Genomic DNA, 25,903 nt, shown 5'->3' with positions numbered 1-25,903 from the left:
TATATCATGTTGCTCCCCATCATTAGAGGGGAAGGTAGCATGGACAAATGAGAAAGCCTCTCCTCACTCCTCTTGCAACCATTAAAGAGAAAGAGGAAAGAACAAAGAAGGAAAAATTTGTCTGTGCATGGTAGAATCATGGCTAGCAGTGGTTTCCCTCCCCTTAACTCTGTTTAAAAAGAGTTTCCACTGATGATCTTTCAGTCCAGTGGTCATAGTAAACTTCATAACGTATATTTAATGAAATAACCAATATGATGCAAAATAAGTAAATACTAGAATAATATAATTTATAATTATAAGTGATTATATTTATGATATTTTTCAATTAGGGTTGTACATATATACCCATGTAAATATATGCTTTTTGATCAAGGAGGAACACTTGACCCCTGCATACCAAATTAGCTATCTTGCATACGTCTAGACAAGATTCGGGAACAAGATCTAGTTAGGATTCAATCTCGAACCCAAACCTTTTGAAGCCATAAATTCCAATCTGAAAGGAGTTTAGCAATACAGTACGATTCAAAGTTAATGTAAGATCAAGATCTATCTTCTATCAAATTCCAAATATTTTTTATTTTAAAAATGTTGGCTCTAACTAGGAGAGGAATCCGATCTAGTATAAATAGAGGATCCATATAATAGTTTTATCATCATTAATGAAAGAAAAGATCTAAACCCTACTTTCAAAACATTCTCCTATTTTCTTTTATTCTTTTTAAGAGGTTCGAGTAGAGCCAATTGAGTAATTTCATTTCTTCTTTCCAGTTGAATCCTTATTACATTTGTACTTCTATAAAATCATTATTTGCACATATGCCCATCATATCATCCTGTTTTTGTATGAGGTCCTTCTCACTAGATTTTAGATTAATGTTGGTGCTAATAAGTGACTTTTTTAAGTGTGAAATGATAGTAGCAATAAGTAACTAAAGTTCCATGATCATTGAGGTGCATCTAGAAATCAACATTAATATTTAACAAATCATAATTATGGGGGGGAAAATCTGACTCTTGGAGTGGTGTTGATAAAATTATAAGTGCACTTGATTTCGACCACCTATGCACTTCACCACAACGTCAGAGATAGGATCTTCATCGGGGGGGGGGGGTGGGGGGCAACCAATAAACATTTAATATATAAATAAACCTTGAAATATATCAGATCCGTAGTAATTTCCTAAGTTAAAATAAGTAGTTCAAAACCAATGATGCTAGTCAAATTTTTTATTGATAGGGCATGATTTTTTTAAGTAAATAAATAATAGAATCTAAGATGACAAGTATACATCGGACCCTATCTAGATCTTATAATGGCAAAAGCCTTATACGCTAGGACCACTTTTTTGGTAATATAAGATGGCAAGAATATGTGCATAAAAGATATTAGTAATTTTGAGAATTCTAAATAAAAGGAAAAACATAAATGGGCAAATACTCATCAATTCGATACATTAAGAAATAGGAAAGGAACAATTGGCTCGAAATGAAAAGATTAACAAAAATAAAGCCAATTCTGGTAAAAACAAATAAAGTGATGAATTAAAAATGTAAATGCAAATTTTAAGTAAAAAACAAAAACAAGTATGAAGGATATATCCAGTCAATATTCATCTATTTTCTTTTAGTTGTCTATTTGCTCACTTTGGAGGAGAGGGGAGAACCTAAATTAGTTTTTTTTGTTAGTTAGTGTAGATCTCTAGATTATTTTACCATATTTAAATACTCATGATTGAGTAACAAGAAGCTAAAAATTCTACCAACGAGCATTGGCACTTGTATCTTATATCCTCAATCTGGTTTCTAGGAGATTCTTTATTTAGAATCTTTTTCTATGTTCCTTATTTACTTCTTCAATGTCCATGGATCGTGGTTGTATCGTTTGCATGAAAGAAGATTTCACCTTCCTTCACACTAATCTACTATTAGATCATCTACCAGTCGCATTGGGATCTATGCAAGTGCACAAATGATGGAGTTCATAGTGCTTGAGATCTGTGCATGGGGTGATCCAATAGTGAATTCGTGCAAGAATTTTCCTTTAAGTTCCACAACTTTTGGGGTGGTTGCCCCCTTTCCCTTTGGCTGCAAAACCTCTGCAACCCTAGCTGCAAGAATTTTATGCAGCCCCAACCTTGAAATCCATTGCTGATTTGCACGTAACATGTATCACGGGGGGCTCATGCAAGTTGGCAATATATGAATGTCTCATCTGGTTAGTCTATTTTAATACATTTTATTTTATAAAAAATAAGAAAAACTCTATTTCTTTATTCTCTTCATTATCTGACGGAGCTGAATCCTCTTCCACTTTTTCATCGGAGCCCACAACAAAACTAGCCAAACATTTTAGAAAATATTCATTTGAGACAAAAAAAAATTTAATGTAAATCATTGTTCACAGATTGGAGAATTCTGCTCAGAATGGAGGTGGGAAGTTTCTTTTCTTCGGATCAATACTACGAGCGCTAAAACCATTTGGATGGCAGCTATTCCGGAAAAGGTGAAGGTATTCTTGGGGCTCACTTTCCATAGTAGGCTTCATACTGGGGAAATTCTGGATAAGAATGGTTAGCATGTCAGTTCTGGATGTGGTTCCATTAATCACTTGCTCATCAAATTCCCCTTTTCCCGTAGCATTTGGACAGCCTTAAAAATTCAGCTGAACATCAGGGGTTGGGGCCATCCAATTTGCATAATACTTGGACTAATTGGAGGAGATCTTCCTTTGATTCTTCTACAAGGAAGGCAGCCGACCAGGCTATGTGCTGGGAAACTTGGAAAGAGAGAAATAGAAAGATTTTTCTTCGTAAGAGCTGCTCTGTCTACTCCGAGCTCCAAAAAGTCCTACATACCTTCAAATCTTGGGAGCACCTTTGCACCAGAAGAATTGTCGAGATTTGGAACAAATTGCTATCTTTGGCTCAGGCTGCACCGTGATGATTGGCGCCTCCCCGATGTAACAACCCAGAACTTCACTCAAAATGATCTACCCAGCGAATAATCGATATGGGACTAAACACACACCCGCATAGATCCTCACATACTCTTCCATTCAAGTTCTAACGTCAGTGTCCCCTAGTTCACATAGGTTATGGGCCAGATCGGCTCTGATACCATTTGTAACAACCTAAGACTTCACCAAAAATAGCTAGTTGGAAGATATTATTTGGGTTACTTGATCCTATATAAGTATCCAAGATCTATCCAGCGAATAACCGATGTGGGACTAAACACACTACGTCTCTGCAGCCTCTAACTACCCCCATGCAGGTTTGGTGCCTCTACGACAGCACAAGCTAATGCCGACTCCGATGGGCATGGAAGCTTTGAAAAGGGACTTTGCTTTAACCGTGTTCCTTCATGGATGGCTGGAATCTCTGTTGCATTGAATCTCCGCTAGCATTGTTTTCTTTTTGCTTCTTCTTCTTCTCCTGTAATCTCTCCTTGGTTGGCCAAGGTTGTAGTCTCTCTGTAAATTTCCATCTTTAATTAAAGCCGGGTGGCAGCTTCTCTGCTTCCCTATTCATCAAAAATAAAATAGAATAAAGCCTTGTTTTTTTCTGGTAGATTGATATTTATCTTAGTTCTTGCAATCCTCTCTCCACGATTCCATCTCCGTCCATGTTGTTGTGGCTCCGGCGCTCTTCAGAAACTTGACAGTTCGTTGCTAAGTTGAGAAGTTCATGCGTTAAGAATCTTAAAGGGTTCATTGCTAGGAGTCACTTTGGAAGCCTCTTAGCCAAAATACATCTGGTTGTCTGGATGTAATTTGAGAATGCAAGATTTTAAGCGGAGCTTCTTTTTTGTTTTGTTGATTGGATCTGGAATTATAGTTTTAGTGATGGTCACATCTAATACTGCAAGTTCCAGTGGCAATATTCGATCGGCGAGGTAGGGGCAAAAGATGGACTCCGGCACCATTAACGGAAGTGAAGGGAGAGAAATAGAGAATAGAGCTTCGTCGTAGAATACCCCTCTTGCTGGTTCCTTTTTTAATGGGTGTTACAAAGTCATGGCCTGTGTTCATATACGTATCACGTGAGCCACTCATGACGCGTATCACGTGAAGCTCAGCTATATGCGTTTAAGGTTCGGGCTACAAGAAATTCCTGCAGCCAAGGTTGCAGCGGATTTACAACTCATGATGCACTTCAAATCAATATAATTTACCAGACATTACCGTACTATACTTAAATTCCATGGCCGCTTGCCACTTTCATGGACTTCTTTCATTTTTTTTATATAATTATAGAACCTCTAACAAAACTTGCTGTTCTCAAATCTGAAGTGTGCGACTATGAGCGGCAATTTTTGATCCGACCCATCATCTCAACTCGCAAACGATCTGCTTTAAATACATTCAGATTTTACATAAATGAGTTTAAGCCATGAATATGCTAATTCATCTAGATCTATTTATTAAACAGATCGACCGATTTAATCTGTTTTGATCTATTTAATAACTAGATCAGATCATGACCTATTAACATGCGTAACTCAAGTTTAACTTTTTTTAAATCTATTTAACCTATTTTTGTCCCATTTAACCCGATCCACTTAATTTATTCAACCGGTTGAAATCTATTTAATCCGTCAAAAATTTACTTAGTTTGTTTAACCTAATCCAACCTATTTAGTAAATGGGTTATCCAGGTGGCGTTGGATTATTTATTTGATAAACAGGTCGAATTTAGATGCGAATTTGAACTTGTTTAATAAATAAATTGGATTTGAGTTGACAAATTTTTTATCCAACTTGCATCCGACCTAATCCATATCTAACCCACCCAATCAAAATTGCCACCCCTAATGTGATCTGCTGTCAATATTCAAGTTCTGACAGTGAATTGAGTAACCAGATGAAAGAAACAACTTGCACGGTAAGGTCCGATTGAATACATACCTTGAGGACATGAGCCGTTATCAATCCATTGCGACAGAAGCAGGGTCGATCATCGTCTGAATTGTACCATAGGTTGCACTGGCGAAAGAAGGCAATTGCATTGACAAAGTGAAGAGGAGAACGAGGAGCAAGGGAAGAAGAAAGAATAAGGGTAGAGGAGGGGACTGGAGGGGCATGTTTTTTTTCTTTTTGGGGAACGAACACACTGTTTTCGTTTAAACAACACTGGTTTCATTCAGCATAGCTGGAGCTTAATATTATGCAAGAGGAAATGGACCAGTTTAAGTTGGTCATCGGACTTGTAATTTTCAAGGCTTCGTTCAGATAATTTGAAACGAGATAGGTGAGATTTTGGACCAGTCGCCAGCAAGAATTTCTGCTTCTGTTCTGTTTTCATAACGCGGCTTAAGACTAGCTCAAATGGAGGGATGCTTCTGGGAAGCCAAATTAGCATAAACACCTGACACAGGAATCCGGAAAAATCCAAGACCTGGTAGGATGTGATCTAGCTCAGGTTCTACAAGCATCTGGGGATCATGGCTTCAACCTGTGTGTGGCTGCAAATCACGTGAAACAAATGTAATAAACAGGGCATGTTGGATTTGATCTAGGCTCTGTTATGCGATATGATGGTGTTCGCTGGAATTTGTGAACTGAACTGCATCCCGATATGATGGCCCCGCATGATATTTTATTGTCTAATTAAGGACTAATGGGCATCATAAGGTGTTGACAACTACTTCCTACCGGTCAAGACTCAATTATTAAATTGTTAAGCAGAGTTTTCTAAGAGAAAGCATCTATACTAACCACCATAATCACTTCCCAACAAGTAGTTGCCCATCACTTATCTAGTGATTTTTGTTTGGGCATGTGGAAGTACCAGGCTTTTCTTCTTGGCATACCAGGCTGATCTATTAATTCTACTCAAAACGAAGAAAAACGAATGTTGCTGGATGATTTCAGAATTAAAGTTGCTAAATTCCATCTACCTCTGAGAAGCTACTTAATATTGTCGTATTCTTTTGTCATCTGTAGCCTAAGTGAAGAGGAGCTTGATGTTATAGTGCTGAAGCATCTTTCTTCACACCCTGAATTTTTGTCAGCATCTTCTCTGTTTCCATAGTTCCAAACTCTGTTTTTTTTCCTCCTATTTGTAGCACAACAAAGCCTCTTTTGATTGCTGCTTCCTCTTAGTAGCAGCAGACTTCTGCATTCATCGACTCAATCAATAAAATACGGATGGTTTTAACCTCCCTTTCTGTCACGCCCTGACCATCGTCAAGTACTATTGCACTCTATCATCATTAGTCCATATTATATTATCTGTACCATAGTTTAATTTCTATTTCATGAGTTGAATAGTTTTATTGGCTAGAGCAGACCGACCCGATCATCGGACACTACTATTTAATCAACCCTGTCTTTCCTTCACCCCGATTGTTGTCAATTATCATTGGACCCATAATTGATAACCCTAATCTATTATCTTTTTCTTGATTGGATATATATTTCTTGATCAGATTAATTGAGTTGCATTGTGCTGATCGATGCGAATAATTGGGCATTGTCATCTAGCTAGCGTCATATATCTTCCTATAAGAATCTATTTTTATAGTCGGCCCTAAATTTATATAAGGCTACAATCATCCAAACCAGAAGAAGCCCAATAAGACCTTATACTCTAGTTTGTAAATCGAAGTAAGGCTCTGATCTTTTACTTATTTTTTAATTAAAAGAGAATAGAGAATATGAAAAATTCAAATATTAGAACACTAAAATTAGATAATTAACGAATAATTGATTTATTAATATGGTGAGTGATTGATAAGGGATAAGTTAGTGTTATATTGATATTAAATTGAATAGACATGTCAGGTGAGGATTGGTAGTGTTGTAGTACATTAGATTGCGATAGAGGTAAGAATTCCTATACTCGGTCACCATATATATATATATAGCACTCATAGGTTGATGCATGGGATAGCCTCCACAAGCTTATGCGTGGGATTGTCTCCACAAGCTTATGCGTAGAATCTTTATAGCGCGATAGACTAACATATGGAGATAGCCTCCACAAGCTTATGTATGGGATAGCCTCCACAGGCTTATGTGTGGAATTTTTATAGCACCTTGGGCTGATACATGGGGATAGCCACTACGGGCTTACGCATTGTATTATGTCAGTTTTAGACTGAGTCATAATTTTGGTTAGTCCAAGCCACTACGGGCTTACGCATTGTATTATGTCAGTTTTAGACTGAGTCATAATTTTGGTTAGTCCAAAGCAAGAAGTTAAATAATAAGAAACCTAAAAATCAAGTTAATGAGAACCAAATGGCATGGCATAAGAAACTATTATTAAACAATTGGTTACATTTTATATATATATATATATATATATATATGGTTCTTTAAAAAGATCATAATGAGAATTTATGAGCATTCCGAGTATTGATACGATATTCATTTATCTAGTATTATTAATTTATTATTTTTTTATTATTTATGGTGTAGTGATTCGGAATTCTTATCGAATTGTAAAGCTCACAACCTCTTCATCTTTTTCTTTTTTTAGAGTTGCAGGTTCATAGAACTTGGCTATGGTTGAGATCACAGGTGGAAGGGATGAATAAATATAGCATCACTAATACTGGTTGGATGATTAAATTTTATATTTGGATCAGTTTTATTGTTTATTATGAATTAAGATCATTTTTGTTTACGGATATTCGGGTTGTGATAATTTTTTCTGGCCTAGCATATTCTTCAAGGCACTCTCCTAGGGAGTGTGCAATCGTGTCGCGTTTCAAATCCGGATGCTAGGTTCGGGGCGTGACACTAACTCCGATCTAACTCATTGCCAAGATCTAAATTGTCCACTTAGAAGATTTAAAGAAATTTGCATAAATTCAGTGAATTATTATACTCCACGGATCTTGCCCCTAATTCATTGACTTAACAGATGCTAAATTTAAGAACCTGGAGACCTAGCATTTAAAATTTTGCTCATCCTTTTCATTCTAGCATCCATATGACTTGACTAGGGGGTATCAATCAATGTTCATTTACAAGGAATTCGTGCTCTAAAATCTAGTAATATCCAAGTTTGATATTACCTCAACTACCATCTTTATGATCCCTGTCCACCCTTATCCGTTCTTTTTGATCAACTACCAAGAATACTCTGTCCTTTCACCAAACTATGCCTCGCGGTCCTGCAAGGTCTTCATCTCATTAAAGAGCAAAGATTACTCCCAACTACCCTCCCTCCAAACCAAAATCCTCTTATGCATTTACGAAAAAAAAACATATAAAGTAAGGTTTGTTTTTTTGCCATGTCTCTCTCTTGTAACGTGCATGTTAATACGGAAACTTAAAAGCCATATTAGGACGAAACTTTTTTACTAACGTAAACCATCCATCTCGTAACTTTAAAAGAATACAAAAAATATGATACACGCACGAAGAGTAGAGACCATCTGCCCACTTTCTCTTCTTCCTCATCAAACCACTCTCCAACTGTCTACGAAGCTTTTCTCTTCCTTCCCAAGATGTGTATAGCTTACTGGTTGACTAATTTGCTAGGTGTGTGTCACCAGACCATAGACTATGCATTGGCGAATATCATGTTCTAGAAATTATTTATCGATTTGCCTTGAAATATATATATATATATTGGGTCGTTGTTGAGTATATATTCAAAAAATTCACAACATATATAAAGTTAATGAGTATGTATCATCTGGCCATGTACTATATACCAGTGAAATGATATTTTCGAAATTATGTATCGATTTGCCTGAAGATATCTATTGTGTGGCCATATACTGTGTACTAGTAAATACCATGTTTCGGTAAGTATGTATTGATTCATCTAAAAGTATATATTGAGTCGCTACTAAGTATGTATCAAAAAAGCTTAAAGTATAGATCAGCAAATTATAGAATATGAATTAGTCTCAAACTCTGCATCACATAATTCCAAGTTCTATATCTAAAAAGGAATGCAAAACTTTTGCGATCCTCAAAATAACCTTGCTATTTCCATTTGAATCAAAAATCCTATGGACGGTGGAGAAGGAAAGCCTCGTGGATGGATAGATGGAAAGAAAGTAAACATCAAAGAGAAGAGGATTCTAACTCTTCCCATTCCGTTCAGGGAGGAGTCGGACCGACTGGTATGGGTGCCGACGGGGCGATCCAGGGTACATGCTAGGGACCTCCGGGCGTTGATTAGTAGGGAGCCAGCTCGACAGATGGATAGAGGTTGGATCTGGTGGATGCGGTCCACCCGCGGGTGGCCTTATTCTTATGGAAGGTGACTTGGGGCTGCTTACTGACCTGGAGGATGTTACCAGGGAGAGGTGTTCGGACCACTCCATTCTGCGAGGCTTGTTCGGACACTGAGGAGATCGTGACCCACATCATCCTTAGCTGTCCTAGGGCAGTGCAGATTTGGGAGAGGTCGTCTGTTCCTCTCCCACATACATGGAAGTCAGTGGAGGATCTATTGCATCATTTATAAGAGTTAGAAGGGCATACCTGGCCTATCACACATGGTTGGACAAGAATGCATGCCTCTTTGAGGGCAGTGGTTCGACTCCGAGGACGGTGGCGGACAGGGATTTTCGGCATGCTGCGGAGATCACCACGGCAACCGCGTCGAGATCCTATGAGATGGCCAGGGACATCTGAGGTACCTGTTCCGCTGTCACAACGTCCAGATTCACCCTATTTTTTTGGGTGCCCCCATCCCTTGGTCATCTCAAAGTTAATTTTGATGGTGGCAGGTCGGCGGATGGAGTTTATAGAGGAGCAGGCTTTGTGATCAAAGATTACTAGGGCAGGCTGATTGCGACAGGAGGCCGATGCACCCCTGGTTCGACCACTATTGAGGCGGAGCTTCGGGCATCCTAGGAGGGCGTCTTCTATGCGAGGAGGGTACTTGGTGCAGATGGGGTCTACCTGGAGGGTGACTCCTCTACGGTGATTGATTGGATATGAGGAGTGGATAGATTTGGGGATGGCCACCCACTGATTCGGGAGACCCACAGATTGGTTAGGGAGATAGATTTCTTTCATGCAGCACATGTGTATCGGGAGACAAACAGAGCGGTCGATTGGGTTGCCTCCTTTGTTGCTCGGCATTCTGGAAAGGTTATTTGGACTAGGAATACTGATGCCCCTGATGCTCTGTTTTATTTTCTTTCTGCTGATGTAGCTCGTTGTACTTATTTAAGAGCAATATGAATCACCGTTTTACCAAGAAAAAAAAAAGAGAGAGAGGAGGATGCGGACAAACAGCCTCAACTCCTCATCTGCATTTTGCAATTTCTTTTTTTATTTTTTTATTTTAAATTTACGAGATGCCACAAACTCGATTAGTAAGTGGAGTACTATCCTAATATAGTTGTAAGTTTCAATATTAAGAAGTACCCTATAAGAGATGGGGCAAAAAAGAAAGCTAGCTCTCACCAAGGTATTTTTGTTCCTCTCCCTCCTTGCGTCCATCTCTTTTTCCCTCCCCAGCCTTTTGTTGTCCCTCCTTTTCCTCTAAAACAATGCCTCGCAGCCCTAGAACCCCTCCTCTTCCGCACGTCGCCCTCCTCTTTCTCTTCTTCTTTCTCTCCAGTATCACAACCAGTATTGCAATCCCCCCAAACGACACCAGCATCTCAAGCTGCACGTCCTTCAGCTGCGGCGGCAAAGGCCCCGACATCCATTACCCTTTCTGGATCGCCCAGAACTCAACAGCAATAAAAACAAACACAAACACCTCCTCCTACTGTGGCTACCCAAGGTTGCAGCTGGTGTGCCGAGACCAGACCCCGGTCCTCCGCCTCCCCTCCGGGGATTATGCCGTGACCGACATCAACTACTCGAGCCGCACCATCTCCCTCACTGACCCCAGCGTCCTTCAAGGCCCTGCCACCTGCCCCACGGCCCACGGAAACGTTTCCTTCGGGGCCAATTCTTCACTGCACTTCACCTCCAACGACACCAACCTCACCTTCTACATCAACTGCTCTTTTGTTCTGCCAATCCGTCTGATTGACTGTTTGGGGAGGGGCGCCGGACTTTCTTACATCTTCTGGAATGGGTCGGAGATCCCAGTAGACTATGAATTGGTGTCGAGGTGCGAGGAGGTCGTGGTGGTGCCGGTGCTGCAGGCGGCGCTGGAGGAGAACGTGGGGGTGCTCTCGGACGCGTTCGGGCGGATCTTGCAGAGGGGGTTCGAACTGGGTTGGGAGACGGAGGGTGGGGACGAGTGCCGGAGCTGCGAGAGGATTAGCGGCTTGTGCGGCTACAGCGAGACCGGTGCCGGAGACCGGGCTTTTGTATGCCATCACATGGACGGATCGCAGGAGGAAGCTTATAGGGCAGGGGCCGAGGTCCGGAAATCCGGTACGTGACTACTTCCCTCAAAACTTCTCTTTTTAACATGCATTCAAAGTTTCACAATTTTTGGCTAGTTATTTCTTTTTTTTAAAAAAAAAAGTTTAGCTAGTTGGACTTCCAATGATCAGTCAGCAAAACTCATGTTTCCATGCTAAAAAATGGACCCAAAATAACAACAAATTTTATTATTATAGTGTTAATTAACTGTTCTTAATTGATTAGGTTGTAGATTTCGTTCAAACATGGATGTAACGTACAATTAGAAACTAAGATGGAGTAATTATCTGGGATTTATTGCCAGTCTCCTCGAAACAGATCACCGGTTGGGAGTTCCATCCGCTTCTGTATATTTTTTTACGGGAACAAGTTAAATTTCACTCGTCGACAAATCTGACATCCAAAACTCCCCCAACACCTTTTTCAATATAGAATAAATCATACTAAACTTGTATTTTTCAATACTATTCATATAAAATATTTATCTATTTATGATTGACAAGGTTCTAAGTTAACTTATTAGAGTCACTAATTTGGATTGATCAATTATTAGATATCTGAGCTCCAGCTAGCCTTTGTTTGTAGAAGTCCCAACGTGCCAGCTATTGCCGACAGAGGTTTTTTTTTTCCCTGCAAGTTTAAGCCTAACTCATCCTGCAATGTTTTTTATCAACTCCTATTCAATTGTAATGATATCGTGGAACATACAATTCGTCTAGAAGCAAGATACCGGGTCGTCAGCGGCTGGCTAGGTGCGTGCCAATGTTGTGCACAAACAAGACCGCCGCGCAGTGGCTGTGTCGATTGACGGACGGGCAACGCACGGCACATTCGGTTTAACTAGTCAGAGAAGAAATATCTTAGAGCCAACGCTGCTTTTTTTTGGGGGGGGGGGGGCGTGCCCGACCATGCCTTGACCGGCATGCTTGTCATTTTATGAATAATTTCTTCCAGCCGCCATCTTCTGTTCCACTTTCCCTTCATTTCTCTTTAACCATTGATAAAATGCCACGTACCAAACAACGTAAGAACCAATTCATCTCATTTTCCTTCCATTCCTTCTCTTCGAGGTTGCTCTATAAATTCCTTAAAGCTGCCGAACCAATGAGCCAAAAGCAGGACAAAATACATCTACAGCTTCTCCTTCAACAAATGTTTCTTCCCTTCCTCCTCGCTCTCTTCTTCACTTTGTCGTCGCTGCCGCCTTCTTTCGCCGATGCAACCTCCAAACAATACTTGGATTGTGCTGCTCGGACACCTTTTACCTGCGGAAACTTGTCGATCGATGTGTCTTATCCGTTTCTTGTGGATGGCCGTCCCGACTATTGCGGCTACCCAGGTTTTAACCTCACTTGCGTCGACCAAGAACCCATGATCAAAATGGAAAATATTGAGTACCAAGTGAAGGGCGTCGACTACTCGAACAGACTCCTGACCATCGTAAACCAGAATTATGTCGGCCAGTCCTGCCCCAGGCCAGACGAGAACACCACCTTCGATCACCTCCTCTTCGAGTACTCCGACCTTGACCTGAACATCACCGTGTTGATCAACTGCAGCAGCTTAAAAAATCCTCCGCTACATGATATCGGCTGCCTCTTTGACGACATCACCAGGCTGTACTGGTATTATTGGCTCGACAACTTTAGTTTGCCAGCCGGGTGTCAATCAACTGTGATTCTTCCGATGAATAAGACGGTTGTGGGGCAATTGGTGAGCGGCGGTATATCCTTCGAGGGCGCGCTGCAGGAGGGGTTCGCCTTGAGGTGGATGGTGGGAAGCGCGTGGTGCGGAGGCTGCGTCGGCTCTGGTGGGATTTGTGGGTACGATTCAGACGATGATCGTCCCTGCTTCTGTCCCGACGGATTGCATAACGGCTCGTGTCATGAAGGTATGTATTCGGACCGTACCCTGCAAGTTGTTCTCTTTCAAGTAGCTACTCAATTCGAAAGAACTTGAAGATCTAAGGCAAATCACACAGCTTTAAGATTCGAGAAACATCAGCTTTGTTATAGGTGCCAAATTTATATAAAAAAGATAAAAATAGTTTCAGGAAAGAGCCAAGAAGCCATGGAATTTAGGTATGCTACAGATCAGGTCTAGTGAATTAGGTTGATTTGAAGTAGTTCACTTTAGAAAAAATGCAATTTGCCTCGAGAAATCTTTTTCTTGAAAACCTGACACATGGGTTGGTAGAGATGAAACAAAGAGGGGGACGGAGATGCGTGGGCTCCACTCCTGGAGCTTATTATATATAGAAAAGATATTGGAGTGAATCAAAAACAAATGTTGAATTGCTAGGAAAAGTATTTTAGGGAGATTGAGTGATGATAATTAGAGTTTCAAGATGGGGTTTATGAGCATATTGCCATGAAGCAAGCAATGTTTCTGAGCACAAAGAATTATCTAAAGCCAATTTCATTTGCTATCAGTTGTTCTTACATATCGTCTCGAGGAAAGACAAAAAAGAGTAATGTTAATGGATGTGATGCAATAGAAAAAAGTATAATAATCTAGAATTTAACTTAAAAAAGTTAATTAAATGGTGTTATTTATATTTTTTTAGTTCTATATAAATATCAAGATCTTTTAAGCACATAATTGATATAAGACTAAATACACATTCATGTAGGTACTTACAAAAAATTAAATTAAATCCATCTTCAACTTGCCCTTTCTGGCGTGTGTAACGCTTTTGGACGCCCAAGGTTTCTCCCACCCCAAGCAACACTAGATCACCAGGCCCCTTTACCCAGGACCAATCCAAAATTGATGTGCTCCAGTTAATGGCCTAGAATTAATGCTCCCGGTCGTCCATTTGATAATTCTCCAAATCCACCCAACCATCACCTGCCAGGTGTTCTATTGGTGGCGGCCTGCCGGCCTGGACCGGAGCACTGCGCTAGTCAATTTCTCAACCGGCAACTCTCTAGAGGAACAAGAAATATTAAACATCTCTCGTCACTCATCACCTGCTTTGAACGAATCAACATACCCTTTTCTTTCTTCGTCCCTAAATCCTATCTCTTTCCAATTGATTAAGATTCCCCAACAATTGACTAGGATTCTCCAACCCCATCTACTCATCTAATCGTCTCCTCTAAAGTCTTAATAACTTTCTTCCCATGCCGAGGTTCCCAACATTCAGTAAGAGAACCCGGCCAGGATGTCCCCTTCATACTCTCTCCTCTCACCCATCCTTCTCCTCATGCTTTCCTTGCTTTCCAAAGCCGATAGCAGCACTCTATTCAAGGAGTGCGCTCCCGCTACTTCATACGACTGCGGACGCAATCGTTACAACATCACCTTCCCGTTCCGGCCACTTGACGGGCCCGAGTCCTGCGGCTTTCCAGGGTTCGAGCTCGCTTGCAACAAGGATCGATCCATTCTGACAATTAACATAAGCAAGAAGTCCTACCAGATCAAGAGCATCGACTACGTGAATAGAATCCTCACAATCATCGACCCGGATCTCACGGGAGAAGGCTGTCCTCGCACCTTCACCAACACCATCATCAACTCCTCCCTCTTCAGCTATGCCAGGCTCGACTTCAATCTCTCTTTCTACTTCAACTGCACCTTGGACTCCTTTCCGGACGGCTTCTATAAAATCGCCTGCCCAACCGGAGGGATTCAGCTGGATTCATACTATAGTTTGCTCGAGCAGCCTCTTCAGGAGCGGTCGAACCCGCTTGGGAGGTGCAGCTCGATTGGGATCATTCCTATAAACCGGACGATGTATGATTTGTTATTGTTCGGGAAGAATTTTGGGGAGGCGATGCAGGAGGGAATCAGCGTAACGTGGACGGTGGAGCAGGGAGTGTGCGAAGGTTGTCAAGGTTCCGGCGATGTCTATCGCAATGCCCCGACGGTGGTCGGCAACTGTCCTGACGGCTGTAGGGGTATGTCTTCCCTTCTTTCTTCTCCCTGTCTTGGTTTTTCATCTTTTCAATTAGTTGGAACACAAAGTTGGTTCGGCCCAGGACGTGTCATCTGGGTTGGGTCAGCGTCCAGCCAACGTTTATGGTTAGGTGTATTTGATTTGGGCGTGATGGAGCGTGTGGAGGTGAATTAGGAATCCTAGATTATTTGATAGGATTAGATATTTCTGATGCGTTAGGAGAGTATTAGTTCCTTCCTAACAGAAACAGATGATGCTTTTGAAAGGCTTTTAAAAGGAGCATGAGTTTGACATTGGAGTAGTTTTTTATTGAAACAGTTCGTTGAGACTGACCGGTGTCATTTTAAATAGAGACCGCTGGCAGGGGCAGTTAAAAAGAAAATGAAGCTTACGGACTTGAATAACTTATTCACAACGCGACGGTAGGTGAAGTTCCTATTATGACGAGCAAACTTACGCATGATATTTTGGTAGGTATGCATAGCTGACAATCAATTTCAGAGTACAATTTTCCGAATAGCAGTTGAAGCACTTGAAAGATAAGTTTTCAAGAGAACAAAGTTGTAGGAGACATTGGCATATGAATTGGCCTTAATAAATTTTGTTTCTCCTCACGAACAATGTAACTGAAATTACAAGGGTAGAAAGTCCGAGTAATGATTCTCGGACAAAAGATATAACAATTGGGATGGAAATTCTCAGAATTGTGGCTAACCTTGGGAAGTAATAAAAGACACACCTGCATGCTCTTACGGATGCAAAGGTGTGCAAAACCGCATGCGCATACACATAGAAAGAGGGGGGAAATTTTGTCCTTTGCATGGATTATTTTGTGCAATATCTTTATGTAAATCGTCTTAAGCAGCTATCTTTGGATTTGTCCTGTCTGTCTTCTTTTGCCATCTTTATTTCTTCTTACGTCGTTAGCTCATATTTATGGTAAGATAAATTAGCAGCTTTAAAAATTTCATAAAGTTATTGTCAATGTTCCTTTAAAAAGTACAAGAAGGGTCACTGTCCAACTAATTTGCCATGATTTTTATTTGTTAATTAAGTCTTCCATTATTGAAGGGTAGGCAGTAGTACAATAATAAGGCTGCATAGCAAGAGTGTCACGGGTCTAGAACACGGAAAACTTTCTTTGCATACATACAGTAATGGGGCTACATACATTTTATCCTCTCTAGGTTCAATTGTACCAAAAGCTTGGTACATTAGGATGCCCTTTAGTTAAATATTCCATCATTATTTAAAATATGTACAACCTTATCATTACTGCATTTTATTTACTAAATACTTCTCAGCATTATTTCCATATTTTATTTAGAGGTATTTTGACTGCGATTAATTAATTAAAACATGCTATAATCGTTACAACCATCTTAATTATTATAAGCCCAGATGATTTTTTCCCTCACTTGACTTGTCAAACATCCAACCAATGAAACCTTAACGAGAGTCATAATACTTATATCAGCCATTTTCTATTTTAAAATGTTAATATTGAAATAATTATTAATACAATGAATGTTATAACAGTGTTATAATGAAAAATAACTGATATTAACAAAAGAAATAATGGTGCTTTCTTTTGTTTTGTTTTTACTAGATAAAATAATTATATTTTGGACCATGCAACTATTTTGGGAGAAAAATTTGAGAAAATTTTTTTAAAAAAATTAAAATTTGAAATAAATATTATTGTATATAAAGAAAGTCTAAGTGAAAATAATGATTGTTATTATTTTTATATTATTTATTTCAATGATATAACGTGAGGTGATCGAAACTGTTATGACAACTGTTATAACAGTTATAATGTGTGTGTATTTTTTTTTTGATTAAACGGTCGCTCAAGTTAATCTGGCGTAAGTACAATCAACTAAGTCAAGATACAAAATGTAACTAAAAAAAAGAAGAAGGAAAAAAAAAAAAAAAAAAAAAAGGGTATAACACCGGCCTATGTCCATGAAGCATGTTTGATGTGGTTATTTAATATCATGATCCAGCCCACCAAGGGGCTGCGCTTGCCATGCGCGTGAAGCATGTTTAACGGAGGTTTCCAAATCCTAGCTCAGCGACGATGACATGAATGGTCAAACTCGCAACAATGCGGAGAATGGATTCTTCCATGACAATAAAAGGCGTCTGTCTTGGTGAGTCGCAGCCCCACCGACGCACTAGGAGAAAAAATAGGGTATTCTGCCATCCTTCTGGCCGGTCCCGTGGTCCAGCTCCAAAGAGAAGTCAAACCACTCATCTTTATTACTTTCAAGATCCCACAGCTTGGCCCTGAGTTACTTGTCTGACTTTGATAGATGAATTGCATCCAGAGAACCATTTGTCTGCTGTCCCATTCAAAATACGACTTGTTAGTCATCGAATTGAAAAATTAGACTTCCAGAGACTGGTCAAACCACTCAACCATCACCCACCTTTTAAACTTCGCTCTTTCTCCAGCCCCCTAGGTCTCTGTATCGCTACGCTCATCCCAAATGAATCCCAACCTGCTGCTACAATTCAGAGGGATCTTCTCCATCTCCTTTTTCTTCATCAACATCTACTGTTTGGAGAGAACAGCTATAGCTGCCGATCCAAAGATAGGGGATTGCGAGCCAAAGAGTTGTGGGAGCATCAAGAACATTAGCTACCCGTTTTGGATTGAAGGGCAGCAACCAGACTACTGTGGCTTTCCCACTTTTATTGTGAACTGTTCTGATGACATCCCTTATCTCCAAACGGCCTACGGAGATAGGCAGATCCTAGGCATCTTCTACAACAACGAATCCATTTGGCTTTCAGAGGCCAAGCTCTCAGACTACGTTTGCTCGAATTCATCTTCTATTGACGATTTTTCCTTCGCTGGCACACCTTTCAGTATCAGTGCTGTCAACAAGAAACTTCTCCTCCTCCACAATTGCCGGAGAGAGCAGACCGGTTCCTTCGAATTACCTTGCAATCCTAATAAAAGTTATGCTGCTTATATCGGCGACGATTACTCCAAGCCAGACCCCCAGATATCAGGGGATTGTCCGACCACGAAGGTACCAGTCTTGGGGTTTGCAGGAGCGGAAAGCCGCGATTATAAGGCACTTCTGGAGCATGGATATCTGTTGGATTGGGAAGCACCGAATTGCACGGAGTGCAGAGCAAGCAAAGGCCAGTGTGGATATGATCATAGCGAGAACGCGTTCATGTGTATTTGCCGCGACCGGATCCATCGGATAAGTTGTAGTGAGTTTTTCAGACAACTTTGAGTTCCATTTTAATACCAAGATAACGGCCAATTAGGTTCTAGGTTTTGCTCGGTTTTGTGCATTTTATTAGCAGTTCACAATGATATAACCATCAAGCCCTCTACCAATTATTCAAAACTTAGATAAAAAATAATTTTTTTTCAAGTATGACCGGAGAATTTTAGAAGTAAGGAGATAAGCATTGGAGCGACACTGATCAACTATAATACTTAACATTTTTAATTTATGTTACATGCTATACTTATTGTTTCTCTTAAGAGCCTGTTTAAAAAATCCAGCAGGATTAGAATAGATTTCTTATTGAATTTATGGAGTGGGCAGTCTATTTGAATAGAGCCCATGTAGACAAATACACCCCTTAGCTCAAATTCTGTAGAAGAAATAAGAAAACTTTCATGGATCTTTTTTCTTTCTGCAGTCCAACAGGCTTACAAATAGGATTTAGACTAAGATTAGGATAGGCCTTTATAAGACTATAGGTTTGGATGCCCAACAGGCCCAATTGATACAGAAAATTCGGCCCAATCTTGTTGAATTTTTAAAACAGACTAAATTTTTTTTGTAATCCTCTACTTTCTATCAACTCTGCTAGGATTTTTGGTGGTTAGATGAGTAAAGCACATTTATCCTTTCATTATCTTAATGAATTGATGGTGAGCTCTCCTTGTTTTGCTCAAGCAGAGCTCCTTTTGGAAGTCAATGTTTTTCAGTTGCTTCAATTCTTGTGCATTCATTTCTTTCATAGCTTTCTTTTTTATGAGGAAATAATGTGCACGTCAAGAAATATAATAGAAAGGGTTTAGTACTTTGACATTTTCTGTTTTTTGATGAAAATTACTTTGACATTTTTATATGAAGAAATCAACTTAGCTGATGATGAAAGATAAATTGATGTCTTTTGGGTGTTTTTTGTTTGTTCTTTCTCTACGCAGCAAAATCTTCACAGCTACTTTAACAATTAGACCGTAAATCTTGTCTTTGTTTTATAAATCATGTTCTATTTGACAATAGCTACTTTCACCATATATTGTTATCTGTAAAACAATGCTGAGGGGTCCTTTTATCTTTGAACCATATAAACATCTCTGTTTTACTTCCAGCATTGTTTACCAGCAGATCCTTGCACAAAACTGTTAAGAGAAAAGGTAGATTAGCCATCCTGTCAAAAAAATCAAGAGAATAGGAAGACAGTCTCTATCTCTTTCTATTCTCCCTATCTCCCTATCTCTTTCTATTCTCCTCCTTGCCTCTCCCTGTTTCACTCTCTTTTCTTTCAGACTCTTCTCTATGCTGGTCTTTCCTGCCTTATACTCTCCTATTTTCCTAAAGAAAGCAGGTTACGGTTATGTAAACAGCTTTGGGAAAATTTCTGAAAGATAGAATAACTATTTAGAACATGAAAAGAGAAATGATAGATAGGAAGATACTTCATCCAGCAGCCCAACCAGCACACTGCAAGGACTTCAACTACTTAGAAGAAACCTTTCTATTTTTTGGATGAATTGCTTAGAAGAAACCTGGCAAGGTCCATAAGGTCCTCACGCTTCTTTCCCTCCGCGAAGCCCAGAACATCCCAGAAATTGCTCCATCCTACTACTGCTCAAGTACAGCTTATAATAGTTACATAATAAAATAAAACTACAACTACTACTACATAGTGCTGGAATTCGCAAACATAAGCAGCGACTAACCTTTGTCGTTCTTGGATGTAAGAACAGCATCCCCCAGATGACTCTTCCCTCAGATCATTCTCTCCACATTTTTATGGCATCATCAAAGGCTTCAATGAATAGATATCCTATTATGCTATTAAGTTCCATTTTTTTCTAATTTCAAATAGACAAAGACTCTGATTTTAAGGTGACAATTATGGTAGTCAGACTTTCCTGTCAGGACAAATTGGGTGCAAGGTTTTCTCTGAACGTCCCATCATGCATCAAATTGGGTGCAAGTTTTTCCTCTGGAAAATGATGTGAGGAGACCAGGAGCTTATGGACAACTAGGAAGACTTTGACTAAAGACTTCCATTCCATGATTGCCCACTGACCACTCATGATTCTGTTTTGATTTGTTTTAATGCCTGGTTGGTAGTAAAGATGACAAACAGTTTCTCCATGGTATCCACGCGTTCCCTGCATTACGGTGTACCGCCGCTTTTGCTCTATTGATGTGAAAGGCTTTGACATTTTCCAAGTCTTTTCAATTGCCCAGAAATCTGCAGGATTTCTGAATGCTGTTTATCTCCCCTTACCAAAGTTCAAGAATTTTTAAAAGCATTGCCGAAATTTCCAGGAAGCTCGCCTCTTCTTTCTTTCTAACTCCGACGTGCCAAGCAAGAAAGATTGTTTACACTCTCTGTCGGTCCTCTTTTTGTTTCCCACTTTCCCCAGCTTCTTCGACAGGCTTGTGGAAGTCAAGTAGAAGGACAAAATTTATTTTTCCCCACTTTTCCCCAACTTCTTGGGCAGTCTTGGAGAGGTCTGAACGCAAGGACAAACTGAATGGAAGCTCCTCTCCCTCTCCCAGTTCATTTCACATGGGCGCGGTGGGGTTCAACGTTTTGGTTTTACCACGCGTCTTAGTCCTCCAGTCCAAGTCAAACAGATGGTCTTGCATGGAATCTATGAAACCACAGACTCTCAGCAATCAGGGCAGGGGAATGAGATCCCTTCAAAAAAAAGGGCCGTGGTATAAGAGGGCTGGTTGTTGTTAGTGTGTTGTGCTGCAAAGCTCGTGGTGTTACTTACTATGGCTCTTTCCTTTTCCTGCCTCATAATCCCCTTCATCTTCCTTGTTTTCCCCAATCTTTCTTGCTCGTCCCCATCGAATCCAAAGAGTCTACCATGCGGCAGTCCTTCCTCTGTAGGAATAAGGTCTCCTTTCTGCACAAACACCACCACTTCTGAATGCGTAGGGCATCATAAGGTCTCCTGTAATGGCTCCACACCTATCATTCAATTTCATGGGCATGAGCACTGGTACGTCTTAGAAATAATTGACTACGCTCAAAATTTTACCATAATTCAAGACCAAGAGTTCGGCAATGGCTTGCAGATACCAGACTGCAATTTACGTTATGATTTTGATCCTCCAGTTCATCTATCTGAGAATTTGTTCCTTCCTCAGTCTGTCGGCCAGAACCAATCATTCTTCAATTGCAACCTGAGTGATTATAATTGTTCTACCGACATCTTCCACGAAATCTATAATCGTAGTCTTTGCACAGAGTACCAGCTTCACTTTTCCAATAGATTAGAGGATGAAGGACCTCATCATGCAGCGTGCTGGGCCAGTCCCAGCCCATTGTTCAAATGGAAGCTATCATTCGGGGAAGATCGTGATAACCTTTCCCTATCATCTGCCATTTACTCGCATTTACAGGGGGAGAAGTGGGGATGCTTCAAACATGACACTGGAGGAGATTCCACGTGCCTATGCAACAACGAATGTCAAAGTATATTTCTGTAGAATTTTTGCCGATTTTTACAATATTTTTATGCATCAAAGTATTACGGATAGCTACTTGCATTAACCAATCAAATTAGCTTATGAAGTTGCATCTAGAAGTTTAAGGTTTAGATTACTGGCAATTATTTAGAAACTTGTAAATTTTACTAAAGGAAAATGGGCAAATTTTAAAGGAAACAGATATTTCTGAGAGTTTTAATTTCTGATTAAACTGGTAAAATCATTTTCTTTTTGTACTAAACTCTGTTTGTGATGGATTATCTCGTGCAGAAAAAAAAAGCAAGTCATGGAGGAAGATTGCAATAGGTACTGAACACCAACCCAATCTCTTCAAATGTTTTTCAACTTTCTAAACATCATGAGAAGTCGTTTTTTGGTACAGTATTTCAAGGTTTATAGAGTAACAGTTACTTATGATAACTGGAAATCAGTTCTTCAAAACATAATCTCGGATTGGCTCACATGGTATCAAGATCTCTATTTAAGTTACCTTCGCTTTTCAAACAAAATCACTATAAATTGTTGTAGAATAATCATAATGCTAAAAAACCTATCACTATTCAACTCAGCTGAGCAGCTATATAAATTAATACAAATCCCTGCCTATAAGTTGTATGTCATAATTAACACCTTTGAAGCAAAGCAGAATCCATCACACCATTCTACGTACTCATATTGTATAAGTGGAATATTAGTTTTTTTTCTCTTTTTTTCTGAACAAATTTTTTAAGCATTCTGATACCTCAAAATTCTCCTATTTTTATGAAATAATCATGTAGTTATGTAGTTCCTGTTGTTATCATGAGCAGGAGTTGGTGCAGGCGTGGGAGCCATCATCGTTGCAAGCTTACTCTGCCTTGCCTGGTACAAGCACAGAAAGAGGAAGCAGCGTTCGACGTCTTCAATCCTGCTCGGTCGAACCGCCTCTTCCGAGCCATGCTTCAAGAACGACCCTGAATTGGGCAAAAGTGAGTACCAGACCACCATCTTCACCTATGAGGAACTTGAGGAGGCCACTAATTGCTTTAGTGCCTCCAAAGAACTAGGTGATGGAGGCTTTGGTACCGTCTACAAAGGTACAAACAACTTGGTATCTGACGTCATATAAACAGTTTGGTTCCAGATCTGAGGCTAATTTAGCTGCCCTTCTTATTCAAACTAATTCATCTTCTCCCTTCCTTTGTCTATAAGACTCTATATATTGCAGAAATGTATCCATTGAAACTGATGCCTTGCCTTTGTACAGGAAAGCTCCGAGATGGGCGTGTAGTTGCGGTCAAGCGACTGTATGAACACAACTACAGGCGTGTGGAGCAGTTCATGAATGAGGTCAAAATCCTCTCCTGCCTTCGCCACCAGAACCTTGTGTCCCTCTACGGCTGCACCTCGCGCCACAGCCGCGAACTCCTACTTGTGTATGAGTACGTGTCCAATGGCACCGTTTCAGATCACCTCCATGGCCCTCGAGCACAGGAAGGAGGCCTTACATGGCCTATCCGGTTGAGCATCGCCATCGAAACAGCTGATGCGCTTGGCTACCTCCATGCAGTTGAACCACAAATTATCCACCGGGATGTCAAGACCAACAACATCTTGCTTGACGACAGCTTCCATGTGAAAGTAGCTGATTTCGGGCTGTCACGACTCTTCCCGCTTGACGCAACCCATGTATCCACCGCTCCGCAGGGCACCCCTGGCTACGTTGATCCGGAGTACCATCAGTGCTACCAGCTCACCGACAAAAGTGATGTCTACAGCTTTGGGGTGGTACTGGCAGAGCTCATATCATCAAAACCGGCTGTCGATACCAATAGGACCCGTCATGAGATCAATTTGGCTAACATGGCAACAACTAAGATCCAGAATTGCCAGCTTGACCAGTTGGTGGATCCAAGTCTTGGATATCAGACAGATTGGGAGATGAAGACAATGATCACCCTGGTGGCTGAACTTGCATTCAGGTGCTTGCAGCTAGAGAGGGAGATGAGACCTTCCATTAAGGAGGCTCTAGAGGTGCTGAGAGAGATAGAGAGTGGAGAGTACAAGACCAAGAAAGTGGTGGACACTGATGTTCCAGCGAAGGAAGATGCCAGCTTACTGAAAAATATTCTACCTTATTCGCCGGATGCTGTCACAGAGAGATGGGAAAGCAGGTCGACGACGCCTAACACTAGTGGGTGAGGTACTATTATTCTGGATGCTCTAAATAGTGTGTATTCTGTGTGGATCAACGTAGAGAGAGCTGGAGCTGTTTTACCCTTGCATTTTATAATTGACGGGATTGTACATGTATATAGAGTCTTCTTATGCTATAAATATATCCACATTTCAGGGATAGAATGTCATGGATTAGGCTATTACTTTCTCTGTTCTTTATATTCCAGTATCTGTTGTGTGAAATTGAAATAATTATGTTCTTTGTTGAGTACAATTTGATCCCTGATGTAAGTAGCGTGACTTCCAAAACACAGGGCACTCCCAGTTTAGTCTGATTTCTGTTGCTCTAGTGATGTTTTGGAGTCAACCTGTAGGCAATTCATCTTGTTCCAACAGCTTCAGCTCTCTGGGAAACTTTATCTTAATATGAGTGTATCTTGTTTATAGTGGATCAAGAAACAGCATCATTATCTTATAGGTCATAATATATAGGAAATGTGAAATACAGATAATGTTATCCACAAACAATGTGATGTTTTGGTTGACATTTCGCCAATATCTGTAAAACAGGTTTTAGATAACATTTCCCTTTTGATGACAAAGGACTGTAATGCAGCTATTGAACAAATGATACTTTACCATGTGGATTGGACAAAAAATGCAAACAAAGAGAAACCACAATGGAGTACATTTTACATGTCCAACCCAAATTAAATTGCAGCCTTGTTCAACCGATGTGAAGATAATTATTATCATTATGAGAGCGGGTAGAAAGAAAACAGGTAAACAAAGTAACATGTCTCTGTAAGAAAGAACAAGAAATTTTCTTCAATGAAGAGATGACAAGAGACTGTAAAAGAAACTTTTGATTCTGGAGAAGATAGATGGTTCTCAGCTATTTAAGGTTTCTAGGGCACATCTAGCTAGCATGAGTCTAGGTTTCTAGCATTCTACTTGTTTCTGCCCAATAGTAACTAATAATAGTACAGGATCATACAAACTTAAACTGAAACATTGCTGTCAATTACTTACACTGTATGAAGTTTGATTGCAAAGTCATTCTGATGAAATATAACAGAAACCTGTAAAGTGAGGGTAGATAAAAAGAATGAAATTCTAAATCAATGGGCACATAGGAATCAATCAAATAAAATAATGATGTGCAACCATGTGCTTCATAAGTTTGATGTATTTAACTTAGCATAAATATATATTTTACAAGTTATTCTAGCACCTCAGTTTTCAAATAACTAAAACTATAGAATCTATTCACAATCACTATATACAATACTCTCCACTTCCTTGTTCATAGGTAAATTTCCTCTTCTATGCCTTGGTAGCATAATCTCCACTGAATGTATGTGAAGAATTCTTCTCCTTTTATCTTACTATTCTCTCCAAGCTTTCTTGGTGGTTTTATGTTTTTTAAGGTGAATGGCATGAAGTTGGTGGTTTGGACCCTCTTGGTAAAGGGCATAGTTATATTTCTCCTAATCACATCCGTAACTAATAACTCCACTAAATATAATTATTTTTCAAGAGACTTCCTTTTTTTTGACGTTAGCAAATCAGATCAAGTTGGATATGTCAAATCGAGCTAGTGAAATTGGAACAACTATCTTTCATCAAAAAAAAGGGGGGAAATTAGAGCAACTATCGGAAGGTTAAGTGGTTGGACTGAGTTGTGGATGGAGGCAGAAATCAAAAAAGAAAGGGGTCTGGTAGGGGTTATGATTGCTCAACCCTTTTAAGACTAGTAAAAAAAAAAATGGTAGCTTGTAAGGAGTTCAATCCCTTGTCTTTGTTGTG

At 40.0% G+C, this 25,903-nt stretch overlaps 1 protein-coding gene and 1 long non-coding RNA gene across 6 annotated transcripts; one reads left to right on the top strand and one right to left on the bottom strand.

Annotated features, from left to right (window-relative positions):
• The first annotated feature begins 10,420 nt into the window (after window positions 1-10,420).
• On the top strand, window positions 10,421-24,738 carry LOC103720965 (LEAF RUST 10 DISEASE-RESISTANCE LOCUS RECEPTOR-LIKE PROTEIN KINASE-like 1.2). 5 transcript variants are annotated; one of them, XM_039128791.1, is made up of 4 exons: window positions 10,421-11,320; window positions 22,208-22,243; window positions 22,747-23,013; window positions 23,184-24,738. In XM_039128791.1, the coding sequence occupies exons 1-4, from the start codon at window positions 10,477-10,479 to the stop codon at window positions 24,116-24,118; spliced, it is 2,082 nt and encodes a 693-aa protein (XP_038984719.1). In that variant the 5' UTR covers window positions 10,421-10,476; the 3' UTR covers window positions 24,119-24,738. The 5 variants fall into 5 exon arrangements, with proteins under 5 accessions (XP_038984719.1, XP_026665765.2, XP_038984721.1 ...); XM_026809964.2 differs by lacking the exon at window positions 10,421-11,320 and adding an exon at window positions 12,277-13,202; XM_039128793.1 differs by lacking the exon at window positions 10,421-11,320 and adding an exon at window positions 13,365-15,213.
• LOC120111547 lies at window positions 19,303-20,249 on the bottom strand. The gene is made up of 2 exons (XR_005512752.1): window positions 20,161-20,249; window positions 19,303-20,065 (listed from the first exon to the last, which is right to left on the bottom strand). It is a non-coding gene; the product is annotated as an uncharacterized LOC120111547 (long non-coding RNA).
• Window positions 24,739-25,903: the final 1,165 nt, after the last annotated feature.

This window comes from Phoenix dactylifera, chromosome 8 (genome assembly GCF_009389715.1).
Source record: "Phoenix dactylifera cultivar Barhee BC4 chromosome 8, palm_55x_up_171113_PBpolish2nd_filt_p, whole genome shotgun sequence".
Classification (NCBI taxonomy): Eukaryota; Viridiplantae; Streptophyta; class Magnoliopsida; order Arecales; family Arecaceae; genus Phoenix; species Phoenix dactylifera.
The sequence above is the reverse complement of the archived record's forward strand: the minus strand, read 5'-3'. Positions and strand labels throughout refer to the sequence as shown.

Coding starts and splice junctions, on each gene's coding strand:
- LOC103720965 (XM_026809964.2), top strand. CDS start 12,317: ATGCCACGTACCAAACAACGTAAGAACCAATTCATCTCATTTTCCTTC. Junction 22,244..22,746: donor ATGGAGGAAGATTGCAATAG/GTACTGAACACC, acceptor TATCATGAGCAG/GAGTTGGTGCAGGCGTGGGA. Junction 23,014..23,183: donor CTTTGGTACCGTCTACAAAG/GTACAAACAACT, acceptor GCCTTTGTACAG/GAAAGCTCCGAGATGGGCGT.